This window comes from Mustela nigripes, chromosome 2 (assembly GCF_022355385.1).
Source record: "Mustela nigripes isolate SB6536 chromosome 2, MUSNIG.SB6536, whole genome shotgun sequence".
Taxonomy (NCBI): Eukaryota; Metazoa; Chordata; class Mammalia; order Carnivora; family Mustelidae; genus Mustela; species Mustela nigripes.
This window is the reverse complement of record NC_081558.1, coordinates 57,706,142-57,722,173: the sequence shown is the minus strand read 5'-3', so window position 1 is coordinate 57,722,173 and position 16,032 is coordinate 57,706,142. Positions and strand designations below refer to the sequence as shown.

Sequence of the window (16,032 nt, the reverse complement as noted above, 5' to 3'; positions counted from 1 at the left end):
TGAGGGAGAGAAGAAGGGAAGTGAAGGTGTTCTAAAGGGCTAGTCTTTCTAGCGAGAGGGCTTGGGAAAGGGACTTAGAGCCTGTGGTGGGGAGGGAGATTCTTACTATCCCATTTTCAAGTAAAAATATAGAAAGATGTGTCAGATTATAAACACAAAGAGGAAGAAACTATGAATGGAACTGGAAAGTATAGCACTTCCACACACACAAAGGAAAAACTGGAATGTATTTGATTGAATCAACAAAAATGAGGGAAACAAAAACATAAATAATGACAAAAAACAGAAGGAAGTCATTATATCCATCATTACACTAAACATGAGTGGCCAAATTCTCCTATTAATACAGAGATCAGTAGTTTGGATTAAAACAAATATGCCATTTATAGGAAACACACAGTGGTACATGAAGGCTACGAATAAAAGGATAGAGAAACATCAGGTTACTGAACAAAAAGTATGGGTGGTAATTTCTGACAAGTTAATTTCAGACAAGCTAGAATTTCAGACAAAAATACAAAGATAAGGGGAGACATTGCGTAATGATAAAGGGCATGGTTACAAACTTGCACCTACCAAACATGTAGAAACAAAATCTGTTAGAAATCCAAGGAGAACTTGGTAAAAAATGGAGTCATAATTATACTGGGGCACTTTAGAATGCAGATTCTGAAATTGGACAGGCCAACTAAACAACAGATAAGGACACCAACTCATAACATGATTGCTATGCTTGATTTCTAGATAGAAATTTTAAAAAATACACTTTCTCTTTATTTTCCATGGAACATTTACAAAACTGGACTTTCAGTATTAGTCATTCAAAAAATATTTGTAGAACACCTGTGTGCTATTTTCAGGGCCTGGGGATATAGCAGTGAATAAGAGAAACAAAATCCCTGTCCTTGTGGAACTTAGGTTCTGGTTGTACCTGTGGCCACAGAGAAAACCCTAGTAGACTTTTAAAAGTAGAAAACATGAACCATTAAAATTAGAAATGAAGATTAGATATAGACACACTGATGTTGTGCATTTGTTCATTGTTCCATGTGTTTGCAACTTGCAAATTTTCAGGCAGCAAGTTGCTTTTCGAAAAAGCCTTACTTTTTCTCATACTGTTATATAATGTAGAAGCCCTCCTAGTAATAACTTTTCCTCTTTTCTCGGTTTTTTTTTTTTCTTTTCTTTTTTCTTCCTTTGATCCTTTAATTACATCACAAAGAAAGTCTTAGATTCCCTTGAAGGTGATTTTAACACTCCTGTGTTCCATGCTAATCTGCCTTTTGAACGGGTAGGAAAACAGGACCAAGATACATCCTTCCAGGAGCAACAGTCTGTGACTAGGATCCAATTCATTTTTTAAATCATATTTACTTTACCATCAGGTTCCTGTTTATGGTGACTCTTGTTTTCTCTCTAGGGTACGAAGTGAAGTTTCCCTTTAAGCAGAGGTATTTAAAGAGAACAATTAGGTAAAGGCTCTTTCTTTGCAGGTGTGCAAAGACCTGGTGAAAGTGAAGGGGGTTGGAGAGTGTTTCTCAGCTGGAATGGAGCTGCTGGGCCATGCTCCAGAGGTCCTTGCCTCCTAGCCACATGAAGAGTCACACCTGCTGCCCCCCTCTGAGTGGGCCAGAATCACAGGAAATGTGTCCTTCCTATGAGGACAGAATGCCTGGGGCATTCAGAGGGGCTGCAGGGAGCAGGAGAGAAGCAGGGTCTCTGCTGGCAGGAGGGAGGTGATCTAGTGAGGGAAAAGTACAAAGAGCTGGTGACTTTGAGCTGTGCCTTGTGACTGGTCAGACTGGTAGGACTTGGGGGTCCCAGGGCCAGGCACTGTTTCTGCAGGGGCTCAGAGGTCTGGCCCTGGGTGTTTGGAAAAGGGCCCTCAGCCCAGGGCATCCAGCGCTAGAGGATGGGAAGGGAGCTCCAAGGGGCAGGTGGGCTGACGATTGAAGCCATCAGCAGGGCCAGCGATGCAAGCTTGGGGGCTGAGGAAGGCTGGGACTTAATTCAGATTGTGCTGGAGAAATTTTCTGAGTGGGGTCATCCGGGGCAGCCTGCAGAGTGGGTGTCCACTCAAGGTCCCCAGACTTGTCCCCTCTTACCTGGCCTGCATACCCAAGGCTCCCTCTGAGGCTGGGTACCCCAGCTTGAGTCGAGTGGTCTGGCCTGACTGAAGCCACTTACTCTCTGGGGCCCTGTTTCCTCATTTGTAACAATTGCCTGGGCAAAGGTGGGGCCTCTGAGGGCGCCGTGCCGAGGACACAGAGTGCTGGGCGCTGCCTGCCTTGCTGTGGTCCACTTCACACCTCTGACTGCTCCCACACCCCAGGGGCCCTCCTTACCTCCCTCCCTGCCTCAGAGGCTTGCACAGCCCCACCCATATCGTTTTTCTCCTGAACAAAGGTGGTCGTGCCAGCTCTTACTCAAAAATCCTTTCGGACCCACCTCACAGCCAAGGCAAAGACAATACTCACACCTTAGCTACCACGGCTGGCCTGCCACGAATTGGGAGGTTGGGTCTCAGGGTGCGGCAGGCCAGGGAGGCAGGCATGCAGGACCACTGGGATGCCTCTTTGCGACCAGGGCTGGAAGAGAGCAGAGGAGGAGACCAGGTGTGGCAGGGTCTGCAGGCCGAGGCCATGAAGGCCCAGGGAATTCAGGCTCCAGCCCGGGCCCCAGGAGGATTTTGGATGGCCCCCATTGTGAGACTTCGGGGGAGTCTCTTTCGCACAGTGTCCTTACTGGAAAAACAGGGCTTATACTCCCTACTCCATGGGCTGGTGTAAGGCAGGAAGATGAGTACATATAAAATGCTGAGTGCTGTCCCTGGCATGGTGGGCCATTGCTAAGCAGTGACTCTCCTCATTGCTATTTGTTTGGACTTCCCTGAGGGCATAGATGCCTGGGTTCCCAGCTGGGGTGGTGGCAAGACGCTGGCGCCCACGCCCCTCCTCTGGTAGGATCACACCAGGCATGCCGACCGTCCTGGCTCTGGCACCCTGGCGCCGGATGGGACAGGCCTTAGGGCTGGGCCAAGGAGCCTGCGGCATCGGCCTGACCAAGTGGAAACACTCAGACGCCACCAGGAGCTCTGGCCGGCTTTGAAGTCTAAAGCAGTGCTGCCTCCCAGCTCTTGGCTCACCCTGCTCCACTGCTGATGGCTTGTTTAATGTGCCCAGGGCCCTGGAGAGCGTGCTGGCCAGGGTGCAGGCCGGCCCTGGCTCCCTGCAGCCCTTTCTGAGTAGGGGGCCATCTGACAGACCCCTGCCTGGGGGGAAGCGAGCACGGCCATCCACCTGGCCCCTTAGGCTACTTGGCTAACCCCTGCTGCCCCAGGCCCTTGTCTAGCAGGCCAAGGGCTGTGTCGGTTCCCAGGCCACTCAAGAAAACAGAGGTGCCCCCTGAAGCCGGGGGAGATCAGATGGCTGTTCTAGTGCTCTGGCTCCGGCCCAAGCCCTTGGCCCCTCGCCTCCCTCCAAGTGTCCGCATCTGAGACCAGGAAGTCTTGCTTCAGCCGCTGAAGGGCAGTGAGCTTCATATAGATAGATAGATAGATTGATTGATTGATTTATATATTTATATGTATTTCCTCTATAAAAATGCAGCTGCCTTGGTGAGCTGTGCTTTGATACCTCCTTAGGTGCTCCAGACAGACAGCTTTACTTGTATTGCTGCCCGGGTGATGCAGGATAGAGCCAGGGAGGGAGGCTGGGGATAGGGGTGGGGCGCTGGGAGGCGCAGCTTGCTACAGACAAGTGGGGGCCTGCCCATCGCTGGGACTGAGGAAGCCAGCCCCACTGGCCGGAGAGGTGGGACAGAGGTAGAGGTCTCCTCGGCTGGGCGCCTTCTGTGATGCCCAGAGCCTGGCCTGCCCTAGGCCTTCTCATTGGGCCTTTGCAACTCACTTGATCAAATGAGATGAACTGAAGGCTGCTTTCCTTTTGTGGGTTGACACTATTGGATGGCAGTGAGGTTGGTTGTCACTCAGAGCAGTCTTTCACGTTGGAACGCTTGCCTCTTCTCACAGCAGCCTTGAAGGTGGACACATTCTCCCTGTTTTCACTAGAGAGAACACTGAGGCTTAGAAAAGTGACATGGCCTGCCCTAGGTCACCAGTCACCCTACCTTGCAGGCCGCTCCAAGGCTCCCTGCTCCCTGCCATGGCCCTGTGCTGGCAGGGAAGAAAAGGCAGCCTCTGGACTAGATACCAGAACAACAGCATCGCTGTTCCCCCTTGGGGAAATTGTCAGTCCTGGTGGCCATCCAGTGCTCTGGCAGAATTACCACCCTATGCAGGAGCCTTGCGGGTTACCTTGGTGATCCAGGCAACTTCTGAGCTCTTCCATCGCAGATCCCTTCCCTGGCTGCTGTCCTCCGCAAGGACCTCACTGTGTACGAGGGAGAGAACTAGAGTCCCAAGAGTGGCCACTGGCATGTAGTCCCTGTGAAAGTAGATGTTCACATCCTTGCTTTTCTTCAATGAGCTAACTCTCCATCTTGTGGTTTCTGAGTATGTCTTAGTTGTTCTTGCCAACACCAACACCCCTAATCCCCAAAACAGCCTTCTCAGAGGAAGAAACTGAGGGTCAGGGAAGTCCCTTGCCCAAGGTCATATTGCTGAAGAGGCAGTCCAGACTCAAACCTTCCCAGTCCTCCCCACAGCCAGCAGAGCGAGCATTTCAGGGCCCCACTGCACAGCTGGCTGTCCCTCTTTCCTTGGTGCCACTTCTCCAATAGCTGCTTCAGGACTTGGGTACTTCCCAAGCCTCATCATGGGAGCCAGGCCCCAAGAGAGACACACACATGTAATGACATAATTATGTGCACTGGCGGCCAGGTTCCCACTCGGAGGCTGGGGACAGTAGGGACTCGCCTGGCATGGAAGCGAGAGCCTGGGCTTCCATGCACAACCAGTGACTGCTCTTTGGGAACTCGCCCTCCGGTGACTGAAGGCCATAAGCGAAGCAAAGTATTCATGCAAACAGTGAAAGTCCCCACTTAGAGCTGTTGTAACTGCGCTGGCCCAGGTTCAGCATTGTTCCCGAGGAGCAGGGCTTGCTGAGTAAGTCCCACATGCATTGCCTGTGGTTTGACGTCACAGTGATTGATTTCAACATGAAAAGCCTCCAACTGTCCTCTGAAGGTTTTTCCTCATTGGATGTGCCGGTGTCTGATCTCTGAGGTCTCTCTCCTTTAGCTGGAAGAGTCTGTAGTTTGGAGACGAGCCCAGCCACTGGGCAAGCACACATGTTCTAGAAATGGATAGGGCCGAGAAAATGCATTACCTCCAGCCCTCTGCCCTCTAACACCCAGGACAAATGATGACCCCTGGTCTTCCAGAAGCTCCCCAGAAATGCTATTCTCAGTGCCTCCTGCAGGAAGGGCTACCATCCCTTGCCATAGCCAGACTTTTAATGAGGTTTCTATTAGCGATCATTTGGGTGTCCCCTCTTTGCACCACACCCCTGGTAATATCTGGAGGGCTCATGTTCTGGGAATGCAGAAGTGCACTTGGGCCAACACCTGCCTTCCAAGACCACCCTTCTTCCAACTGGGGCGGCCCGTGCCGACAAGCTGTGGCTGGGCCCAGACCCACACATAGGCTTTGTCCCTGTCTATTCCCAATACAGCCCTCTGCCGGGGGCTCCGCTGCCCACAGGGGGCTATGGAAGAGTGCCGTGGTCTGTCAGCAATGTCTGCTCACGTCTGCGTGTGGCAGCCAGTGGGGCGGGGGATGCAGGACCTGCCCCCGCACACCCCCACCCCCACCCGCCTTCCTGTGTGTGGTGCAGCAGGGTGGGTCCTGAGGGAGGAAGACACTCTGTCCAGGGAACACAGGCCAGACCAATGACAACTCTGTGTGAACCTGCCGTAACTCTCTTAACTCACTTTGTGGATGGGGAGCTAAGGCCCACAGGGGTTAGGCCATGGGCCAGAGTCTCCAAGACCACAAGACCAAGACTTAGGGCCAGAGTAGCCTGGCTCCAGAGCCCAGGCTCTGGCCCACTGCACAAGCAGGAGCTTAGCATTCCCTGTGGACTTGGCCCTTTTGTGTGAAACCTTAAGAGCCATGTGGGACGACAGCATTCAGGTCTGTTCTTAGCTGCTGCTTCTGGCTAAACACCTCCTCTCCTTCCACCGTCCCTCATGCCTGGTTCCCCATCCCCTTAGCCTTCTTTCTTCCTTATTTCCAATGTGCCCACATCTCCCAGGCTGTACTAGAATTCACCAGAAAGGTAATTTGCCTCTTGACCCCATAACCATAGGTGGAGGAAAGCTTACCCTCCTTCCAGTCTCATTTTGTGGATGAAGAAACTGGGGAGGCCCTGGGGGGGTCTGCAGCTTGCCTCACTGGTGTTCAGTGCATTCTGGGCCTGGCAGCCTCCACCCTGGGTAGCCCCGGAACAGACCAGAAGCACTTCAACAGCCACGAAGCCAGCCCCCCTTCCCGTTGCCTCACGCCCACTGGGCTGGCAGGTCGTCCTTGGCTGGGTGCTTGGGCTGCACCTCACTTCCTTCCATGTAGCAACCAGACTCCATTTGTCTTCCCTCTCTGCTGGTGGCTCCTCCAGTGGCTTGGGGTTTTCAGGAGCTGGGACTGGCAGGAATGAGGCTGGATTTGTAAGCCAGTTTGGGTCCAGCCAGTCTTGGCATGGCTCAGGGGAACCCAGAGGGTGGGGAGTGCCCTGGCTGGGCTCGTTCATTGCCGCCACACCTCCTTCTCCTCTGCTCTCATGCCATGGGGTCGAGTGTAGGGAAAGCTGGAATGTGTGACTCTGGGCAAGTCATTTCACTTTGCTGAAATCCTATAGGGCTTTTCTGAAGATTCACTAATGCTGTGGAGGTTCCTCTCCCAGAGCATGGCTGAGGACAAATTGTGGCTCTCGTCTGCTGAGGAGGGTATGGGAGAGGAGGTGCTGAGAGCTGGGTAGTCTGAGGGAGGAGGAGTTTGCTGCCAGCTTCTCTCACTGTCCTGGCAGCTCATGTTCGTAGTGCCCATCTAGGCCATCTTCGGGCTCCTGGAAGGATCCTCCTAGGCTGCTGGAAATGAAAGCACAGACCATCAGCAGGCAGTGGCAGGAGGGTGGGGGGGTGGGGGGTGGGCAGTGCCAGCGTTCCCAAGACCACACTGGTTCCTGGCAGTGCACCGAAGGCCAGCCTTCTCACCCACGTTGCCTGACCCTATAAGTGGAATTGAAGACACAGAAGTTACCAGGAGGGGACATTCCACCACAGTGCCATTAGGCCTTCTGGCCAAGCCATAAAACAAGAGAACAGGAGTGAAACGGGCACTCCCTTTGAACTTGAATCCTCTCTAAACCACCATTCCAGCCCCAGGGAGGCCACAAAGTGGCAAGCAAGAAGGAGCCGCCTCGGGCCCCTCCTTGAGGGTCAGCAAAATCCCATTCACGCCTTACCTTATCCTGGATGCTTAAAAAAATATTGTGGTAATGTAGGTCAGTGAACTGACCAGCCCCACACACCAGCAGGATTGCAGGGCCCGCCAGCCCGCACACTGGCTCCAGTTGGCCAGATGAGAACGTAAGAAGTGCTGGGAGCCCCCGCTTCTCCAGCCCTAGGCTTTTGTTTATGTAGCACTTAAACTAACTTTGGGGTCGTTGATGTCTGCCTTTAAAGCCCTGAAGCTTTTTGAAGTTCCCCTGTGGTTAATAAAATTAGTCTGCCCTCCTTGCCAGTCCTTGGCTTGGGGGAAGATGGATCCTTCTCTCTGTCTGTGGCATTTTCCTTTTTAAGTTAATATTCCATAACCAAAAGGAAGAGGGAGGGCAGTAGAAGCAGTAGGAAGTCTTCTGAAATGCCCTCTTGCTAATAGGTAGCATGCCTGCCCCCCACCTCATGGTCCCAGTCACGATGAAGCTCGACTTCCAGGCCCATTGGAAGGCCAAGAGATGGCCCTCTGTGCTCCAGGAATGGCCAGCACTGGGGCGTGTGGGGAAACCAGGTGCAAGACGAGGCTGTTGGCTCCCTCTCAGATGAAATGTACCACCCCACCACAAGTCCACTCAAGTGGTTTTCTTTGGCCCCAAAGAGCCGAGAGTCACCTTCTGTCACCAGCATCTCCCTCCCCACCCGTGTATCATGTACATATGTACTGGGACCTGTCGTGGTTCAGGGCCACATGAGAGAGAACTCCTGGTCCGTCCATTGAGGGACACAGACAGGCCAATTACCTGCAATGAGACAGAGCGGTCAGGCCTTGGGACAGAAGGTGGCTGTCGCGTGGGAAAGCTGTCTGAGAAGAGCTCATCCAAGCTGAGCCTGGAAGAACTGCTTGGGGTCTGGGGCAGGTATAGAGTTGGGAAGGGGGTGGGGGAATGTAAAATGTGTTCTTTATGTTCACCGCCTTGATGATGGTCATGGTTTCTTAGGTAGCTGTGTATCTCAAATTATCAAGTTTTACCTAAAATGTGAACATGCTGTTGTGTATCAATTATGCCTCAATGAAGTGTTAAAAATGAAAGCCCACAGGCAGGACTGAGCATTGCACATGTTCCGACAATCATAGTTAGGCACATGTTCAACTTTGACTTAGACATTCAAGGAGTGCACAGAGAGTAAGTGCTATTTACATGTGGGAAATGCAGCTGCGGAGAGCAGAGACCTGTCTCTGCTTTCACGGTGGGTCCTGCTTGGAAGAATAAACGAGTGACAGATAAAGCTCTGGTGTCATTTCAGGGAACGATCTGTGCTCTGAAGACAGACAGGACCAGGATATGCCAAGGAGCCAGGGCCGGGGTGCAAGGGGACACAGGCATGAAGGCCTTGACTGGGGCCCTTGCTGGGCTCCAGGGGCCTGCCCAAGATGGGGACACCCTGTCTGCCAGTGAGCAGTCCAAAGGCAGTGGGGTGGAGGGAGAATATAACTACCTCCAGAAGGAGATGCACGAGCCCCTTGAGGCAGGAGCTTTGATTTGTCCTCGGTGACATAACTGGGTGCAGGGTAGGCTCTCCATAAGTATTTGTAGGGAGAAAGGAAGGAAGGACATTCTAAATTTGGGGTGAATTCTCTGCCTGGATTGCCCATTGGATTCCTGGGGTGCCTTTTATGAGATGATTCTCTAGGTAGGTCTTAAGCTCCTGGTGCAGAGACTGTGTCTTTTGTCACTTCTCAGCCAGCCATGATGCTGAAGACCGGGCTTGTGTCTCAGCTGGCTCTGTCTCATGGGCCAGCAAAGGCCTGGAACCCACCCATCCTGCCCAGAGTGCCCTAGGGCATCCCAGCAGCCCCAGACCTGCCTGTTTCTCCAGTTTGGGGAGGGAACGGTGGTCAGTGCAGCCTCACTCTTCCTGAATGCTGCAGCACCGGCTTTACAGAAGCCCACCACGCTTGGCTTTGCACTTCCACTGTGCTGCTGGCCCTGGCAACTGCAGTTCTCTTAGGTCTCGCCTCGAACCACCCTGAAGTAGTAATGAAAACCCCTTGTAGACAGGAGTGCTCGAGGGCTCAGTGGGGTCCCCGCTAAATGCCTCTGTTTTAGGCTGGGATGCCCCGAGGCAGTCTCTTTCTCCTAAGGACAGGCGGCCTCTCTGCAGCCCAGGCTAAGCTTAGGACAGGAAGTGGCACTGACCTGCTCTGGTCACAGGGAGCATGGAATGGCTAGGTCAGAGCCATCAGGTCCATTCAGTTAAACATCCTGGGCCCCTCCAGTACCCGGGCTAGGCTGCCGAAGGTGAGAGGCAGCCCTGCCTCCCAGGCTCTGGCCAGGCTGGGAATGGAGCTCCACGTGCAGGCCACTCTGGTGGGTGTGGAGATAGGACTCCCGGGAGCCGGGAAACCTGGGAAAGCATTTGGGGCTGGTGACATCTGCTTGCCCTTGCTCCCCATGGCTTGCAGGTCACGGCTTCCTTCATTTCACCCAGGAGCGCCCACAGATGGGGCAGAGCCCACAGCAAGCCAGCCCACAGGGGAGCTCTGCTGGAGCCGAGTCCTGAAGGACGAGGAGGAGTTCATGTGTGGGAAGGAGATTGGTGAATTATAAAGGGCTGTGCGAGTGGAAATGATTATTCTTATCGTTATTTGTATCCGATTCATCCATCACCGGGGAGAGGAGGAATGCAAGTACCTTTTATCTGGTGCTATGAATCAAATAGAATAGGATATGTTTTTCTAAAAGGGTTTTAGGGTAAATGGGACAGTTTCTGCCTTTCAAAACAATCCATCTGGGGCCCTTGGCCAAACCTTGGTGTCTTGGGCTGAAGTAAGATGTTTCTGAGGTGGAGGACAGCCCAGCCCACGGGGCTCCCCCATGAGCCTCAGCCTCAGGAAGAAAGCACGTGGAGACAGCAGGTCCCACCGCTGGCAGCACTTCTGGTCTCCACGCTGTTCCCCAGGCTAGTGCCTGTTTGGGCTCAGCCCTGGTCCCCAGAAGCACCCACGCTGGTGCACAGGGCCTGGAGAGCAGGAGGAAGCCTCCCCTGTTTCCCAGGGGCAGCCACGTGGGAGCCAGCATGTCAGATGCCAGGTGGAGCATGGGTCCCGCTCCAAAGTAGAAGCAAATCTCGGGATGGAGCTTTGTGTTAGCCCTTCTGAGGTCATCTGGGAGAGGAGCTAGTCTTTAATACCTAAGAGCTTGTGTGCGCACATACACACATGCATGCGTCCCCTTTCTCTCTCTTTTATGCAAGGCCTGGCCCCTTCCTGGCACAGACCCTGGAAAGGAGCCAGGCAGGGAAGGGGAGGCCAGCCACCTGGTTGTGGGGGGGGGGCGGTCTTCAGGCCATGCCATCTCCGGTCGGGGGAGAGTGACACTTCAGCCTTCCCCATGCTCCGTGCCTGGGGAGAGGTTCAAGGGTGAGAGTCAGGTGCAGGCAGGACCATTGTGGATTCTGAGCTCCCTCTGCCCTGGCTGAACTCTGCCATGCGGCAATTTTGCATCTGTAAAGTGAGGAAAGAGTGCCTCCCTCCCATTGCTGTGATGCTAAGTGTGATCCATCTAACGTTTTCAGCCTGGCAGCAGCCGAGGCTCAGTGGAGGTCAGCGGTGGGGGGGGAGAGGGGGGGCCGGGCACTGCATAGCTCCAGTGCGTTCCATCATCCATGAGGTGGGCAGATCACGCTCGGGGGGGGGGGGGGGGGGGGGGGGTAGCAGCAGCAGCAGACCTGGCCTCCTCCAGCACATACTGATGCTCTTTCTGGGGCCGGGTGTGTGGGGACAGGTGATGGATGACCACAGCGTGATCGGCCGCTCCCTGTTCAAAAAGGAGACCAACATCCAGCTCTTTGTGGGCCTCAAGGTGAACCTATCCACTGGGGAGCTGGGAGTCATTGACAGCGCCTTTGGCCAGAGTGGCAAGTTCAAGATCCACATCCCTGGTGAGTGCAGTCACTTCCTTCCACTGGCAGGTGCTATGTGGGCAGGGAGAGATGGTGGAGACCGTGCACAGACAGTGCCTCTTGACTTAGGATGCTCAGTCCGCCTGAGCTGATGCACAAGGCCCAGCCTTCTCAACATCATGGTCTCTGGTCTCAGGCTTGTGGCTAGAGAGCCAGGGCAGGTCCTGGGGGTGGGGGTAAGGGTCTGGTATAGAGTCAGCCTCTGGTCTGAGCCAGGGTCAAGGTGTGAGTCTGAGCTCCTGCTCCATTGTAAACCATACAGGGGTGACCTTGGATGAGTGACCTGGCTTGTCTGTGAAAGGCGATACTGAACCTGATCTGGAAGGTGCTTTGGAGGGAGAGTTGGTGAGAGAGTCTGCCGGGGCCTGGCATGCTGCCCAGTAGCCAGTACGGTTTCCCAGAATATGAGTTGCCCACCTACTTTTTTGCCCGGTGGAGAACAATAGGAGCTGAGCCTCTGTGTGATCTGACATGGAACTTGTCGGTGGTGGGGTCAAAGGTGTGCTTTTGCTCTTAGAAATAGAGCCCTTGGATCCCTTTAGTCCCTCCCTCCCTTCCACCACTACTGCACTCACCCCACACCCATCTTCTGGGGGTCCTGCCGCACGCCAGGCAGGCTGCCACGGTTGTGGAAGGGGACAGGTGGGAACACATTCAGTGAAGATCTACTGTACATTGCAGAAAAATAAAGCAGGGAGAGGGTGAGAAGCACTGCATGTGCACCTCTGGACAGGAGCAATCAGGGAAGAACTCTCTGAGGAGGTAACAGTTGAATAGGGCCCTGACCAAGGGGACGGAACACTCCATAGAGAGAGGCAACAAGTGCCAAGGCCCTGGGTTAAGAGTGAGTTTGGGTGTGCATTTGAGGACCGGTTGTTTGGCACGAACTGGGAGGCGTGCGAGATGCCACTTCCTTCGCCAGCATCGTGTTAGGCCACTTCTCAAACATGCAGCATGGCTCCTCGTTAGTATAGTGGTTAGTATCCCCGCCTGTCAAACATGCAGCAGAATTGAAGTCTGCGGAGAAACTCTGACTTCACATCAGCATGTGGCCATACTTTGCTTGTCTGCGGGACTCTGGGTTTTAGTCTGTGAGGGTTGGAAAGCCACAGGGAGGTTCAGATCAGGTCAGCAACATGCTGTGGGTGTGTAGCTCCTTGAGTGAAATCTCCAGGTAGGGTCGTGCCCTGGAATGCCAGGTCCTTCCGCAAGCCCAAAGTGTCATGTGTGGCAGTTGCACTCTTGTGAGGAAGCAATAGCAGGCACCGGAACCTTGTTTCCCTGCGACACTCAGATCTACTTTGAATGTACCCTGAGGCCTCTGTCGGGGTGGAGTTCAGCTCTGTCACAATTAGAGATACTCCTTACGGAAGGCAGAATGGCCCACCCATGGGAGCCGCCGTGATACCAGGCTTCAGGCTCCTGTCCTGTCCTCTCCACTGCTCTGGTCATTACCTCAGCCAGACCAGGGTCCACAGTGCCCTGCTCTGGGTTCCAAGGAGCACACACAAGACATGAGCCCGATGGGCCAAGGACCTGAACTCAGTTCCCAGGGTCCTGGGCCTGTACCTGTGGGGGCTTACTGAGAAGGAGGGGTATAGGACACTGGGAAGGCAGGAGAGGAGCTCCCTGGAGTTGGGGGGGGGCATGCCCTGGAACATTCATCCCTCCCCGAGCTGGGGGAGCCTGCTGGTCCAGACAAGGGAACAAGAGCACCGTCTGTTTCCTTTTTGGGGAGTGTGTAGGATCATGCTGACATTGCCCTCAGCTCCCCTTCCTTTAGTCCAAGGCAAGCTCAGAGATGAGGTGTCCCCAGAACAGGCCAGAGTACAAGAGGAGGCTTGTTTGGGGGCCCTGGGTGCTGGGGTGGGAGTGCAGGGAGGGAGACACAGTGCCGCTGCTTCAGTCAACTCAAGTTCACATTCCTTTGTTAGGTCAGTGTTGCCTTTTTAATAGGTCTGCTTCCTGTTTGTGGCTTTTAAGCTTTTTATTAAATATAACTGGTCAGATTCCTTCATCCCACCGACCCCACTCCTCACCCCCCTCCTGCTTGTCTTTTCCTGCCGATTCCTCCTGTGAAGAATTACTTTTAACCTTTTTGAAGTGCATTAATTGTGAGAGAATCTTTGGTGAACCTGAGATGCCCAGTGCCAAGGGGAGGAGGAAGAGCATTGCTGGCCGCAGGCTGGAAGGGCCGGGCCGAGGCCTGGAGCTTTGGCCCTGTAGGATCTAAGGTTCCAGGAGCAGGAGCAGCTCAGGGGAGCCATCCCAGCCCACAGACTGTGGGTGGGGCTGGGGTCAAATGTGCCCTCTGGGCCTCGGTGCTAGCCCTATAGGACAGCACAATGGGTGAGGAAGACCGAAGATCATCTGGGTATCCTCCCACCTGCCCCTGCCCCCCAGGCCCCGATTGCTCCCTGGGACCTCTCACTTCTGGGGACACGGTCACATGCCGACAGGGCCAAGCAGGTGTGGAAGAGACTTATTGAGCTAGTGGTGGGGACCGTGGTGGCCGGCTACTCGGGTCTCTTGCTGTACACCAAGAAATCTAATTTTATCTGATTTTATTTTCACATAAACTGCCTGATTAAAAATGTAAAATCATCCAAACTAAACAACATATAACTTTGGGCTGGGTTTGGCCCATGCCGACTTGTAACTTGTACTTGCATTTCAGGACCAACACTTACTTCCTCAGGTTCACGAGTCAAAGATGAACCATAAAGTGGAAATGGCCATGGAGACAAGGGTCCTGACACTAAGCCCATGGCTTCCACCAGAAGATAGTGTCCGAAATCAGAGGGGCTAGAGGAATAGCCCCGTCCTGACACCCAAGGAGCTGACCCAGAAAGTCTTGGGGGGGGGGGCTCAAGGTTAGGAAGCCCCACATTTACATAGCTGGGAAAGTGGCCTCTGTTTGTAAGTCCTGGGGGGCCGAGAGGCCGTGCAAGATGAACTAGGAGCCCACTGAGTTGCCTTGCTACAGAGAAAGAGTGGCTAGAGGACTTTGCAGGCAGAGCTGAGGTTCCTCCCGAGGATCCCACCCAGGGCACAGTGTCTCTGCTTCCCAAGTGCTGGGCGCCACATTGTGGAGCCAGGTCTGGTGGCCTCCGTCTTCTGCCCTCCATCCCAGGTAGGCCTGGGGAGCAGAGGGGCTGAGCAGCTGGCCCTTCCCTGCCTGCCCAGCCAGCCCCAAGAGCGGGGTCGGGGCTTCAGGGAGCCGGACGCCATGGGGTCCATGGATGGGGGGGAGACCCCTCCCCCCATGTGGGGTGGCTTAGCCTGGGCTGCCATTGCTCATCCTGGTGAGTGCTTTCCTGCAGTTCCCGTCCTCCACTCCACACCAACATCCCAGCACCACACGCCCCACTCTGCAAGGGAAATGAGCGAGCTCCTTGATGACTTCCTGCCAGAGAAGACTCGAGGGGAGGAAGGCACTCATCCCTCATAACAGCCACGAGCCACGTCTTGCCAACTCTAGGGGAAAAGGTGAACATGCGCCTGCAATTTTGTCTTCCAAAATGATGCCACAGAAACCTAGAGTCACCAAGTAGTTTGATGTGTACCCTGGATGGATGTGGCAAGGTTTTTGAGTGGCCTGTCTCCCACGAGGGGCTCCTGGGCCTGCCAGCTGCGGTTGGGGGGATTGGATATAGTCTGCCTAGTAGCACAGGTGGGGATGGAGTGTGCACATGCAGTGTGCATGTCACTGGAAAGCCCTAGGCCCCAAGAACCACTAGTGTGACGTGTGTATCACTGCCTCGAGTCAGGTGACCGCACAACTCCCTAGTGAAACGGACCAAGTCATGGAGCTCCAAACAGACACACCTTGGAAAAGTCCGAGCTGCGGTTACTGAGAACCACAGCTGCTGGTGGCCACGACGAGAACCTCGTCCTCTCCATAGGTCTGTCCCGCCCGCCGCATCCCACACTCCTCGTACCAGTCAAGAAATTGACCTTGCTGCGAGGCAGCCAGGCCCTTAGTCAAGCCCAGGAACAGAGGTCTTGGCCCCCACCAGCTGGCACTCAGGATTCTCAGATTTGGTGATCTTTAACACCCTTCCTACTTCTACTAATCATAACTGAACGGACTCTACAAATAGAAGAGGAAAAGAAAAAAAAAAAGAAAGAAATGTGGGAGTTGTACTCGTGGTAAGAACCCAGCAGGAACATCTGCGTACTGCCCTTCAGGAGGAACACCACTCAGGAGCCATGACAGCTGTCTGAGGGGGGCCCTGTGAAGCCCCAGGAAGCCTGGCACCCATGGCACTGGAGGATCACCATTTCACAGATGAGGACACTGAGGCCTGGAGGTTAAGCAATGAACTTGCCCAGCATTACACAGCAGGAAGCATCAATGGTGTTGAACCCAGATTGCCCTGCTGCCCACCACTCTGCCCACGACTCTCCCTGAGCCCTGGCTCCTCACCTGCAGGGCTGGTGGGGAGGTGAGAACGCAGCTGGGTCCCTCAGGCTGTATGGGAGGAGGGAACTGTTGTAGGTGGGGCCTCGAGAGGAGGGCCTGAGAGATGGGACGGGGCAGGCTGCCCTATGGCCCCGTGGCAGGGCAGTTGCATGTCTGGAGAACCATGGCCTGTTTGCCTCTGACTGGTGTTCTGATAAGGATCCCTAGGCCACCCGGGCTTCAGCTTCTGCCCCCTGAAACCACTTCCA

The 16,032-nt window shown here is 54.2% G+C and overlaps 1 protein-coding gene across 3 annotated transcripts in view; it reads left to right on the top strand.

The window, feature by feature from the left end:
• EEFSEC (eukaryotic elongation factor, selenocysteine-tRNA specific) overlaps positions 1 to 16,032 on the top strand; it is a 249,492-nt gene that overhangs the window by 191,912 nt on the left and 41,548 nt on the right. For all 3 annotated transcript variants that reach the window (XM_059390445.1, XM_059390446.1, XM_059390444.1), the window contains one exon: positions 11,181 to 11,337. In XM_059390445.1, coding sequence (XP_059246428.1) covers positions 11,181 to 11,337 — 157 coding nt within the window. The remainder of the gene's footprint in view (positions 1 to 11,180; positions 11,338 to 16,032) is intronic.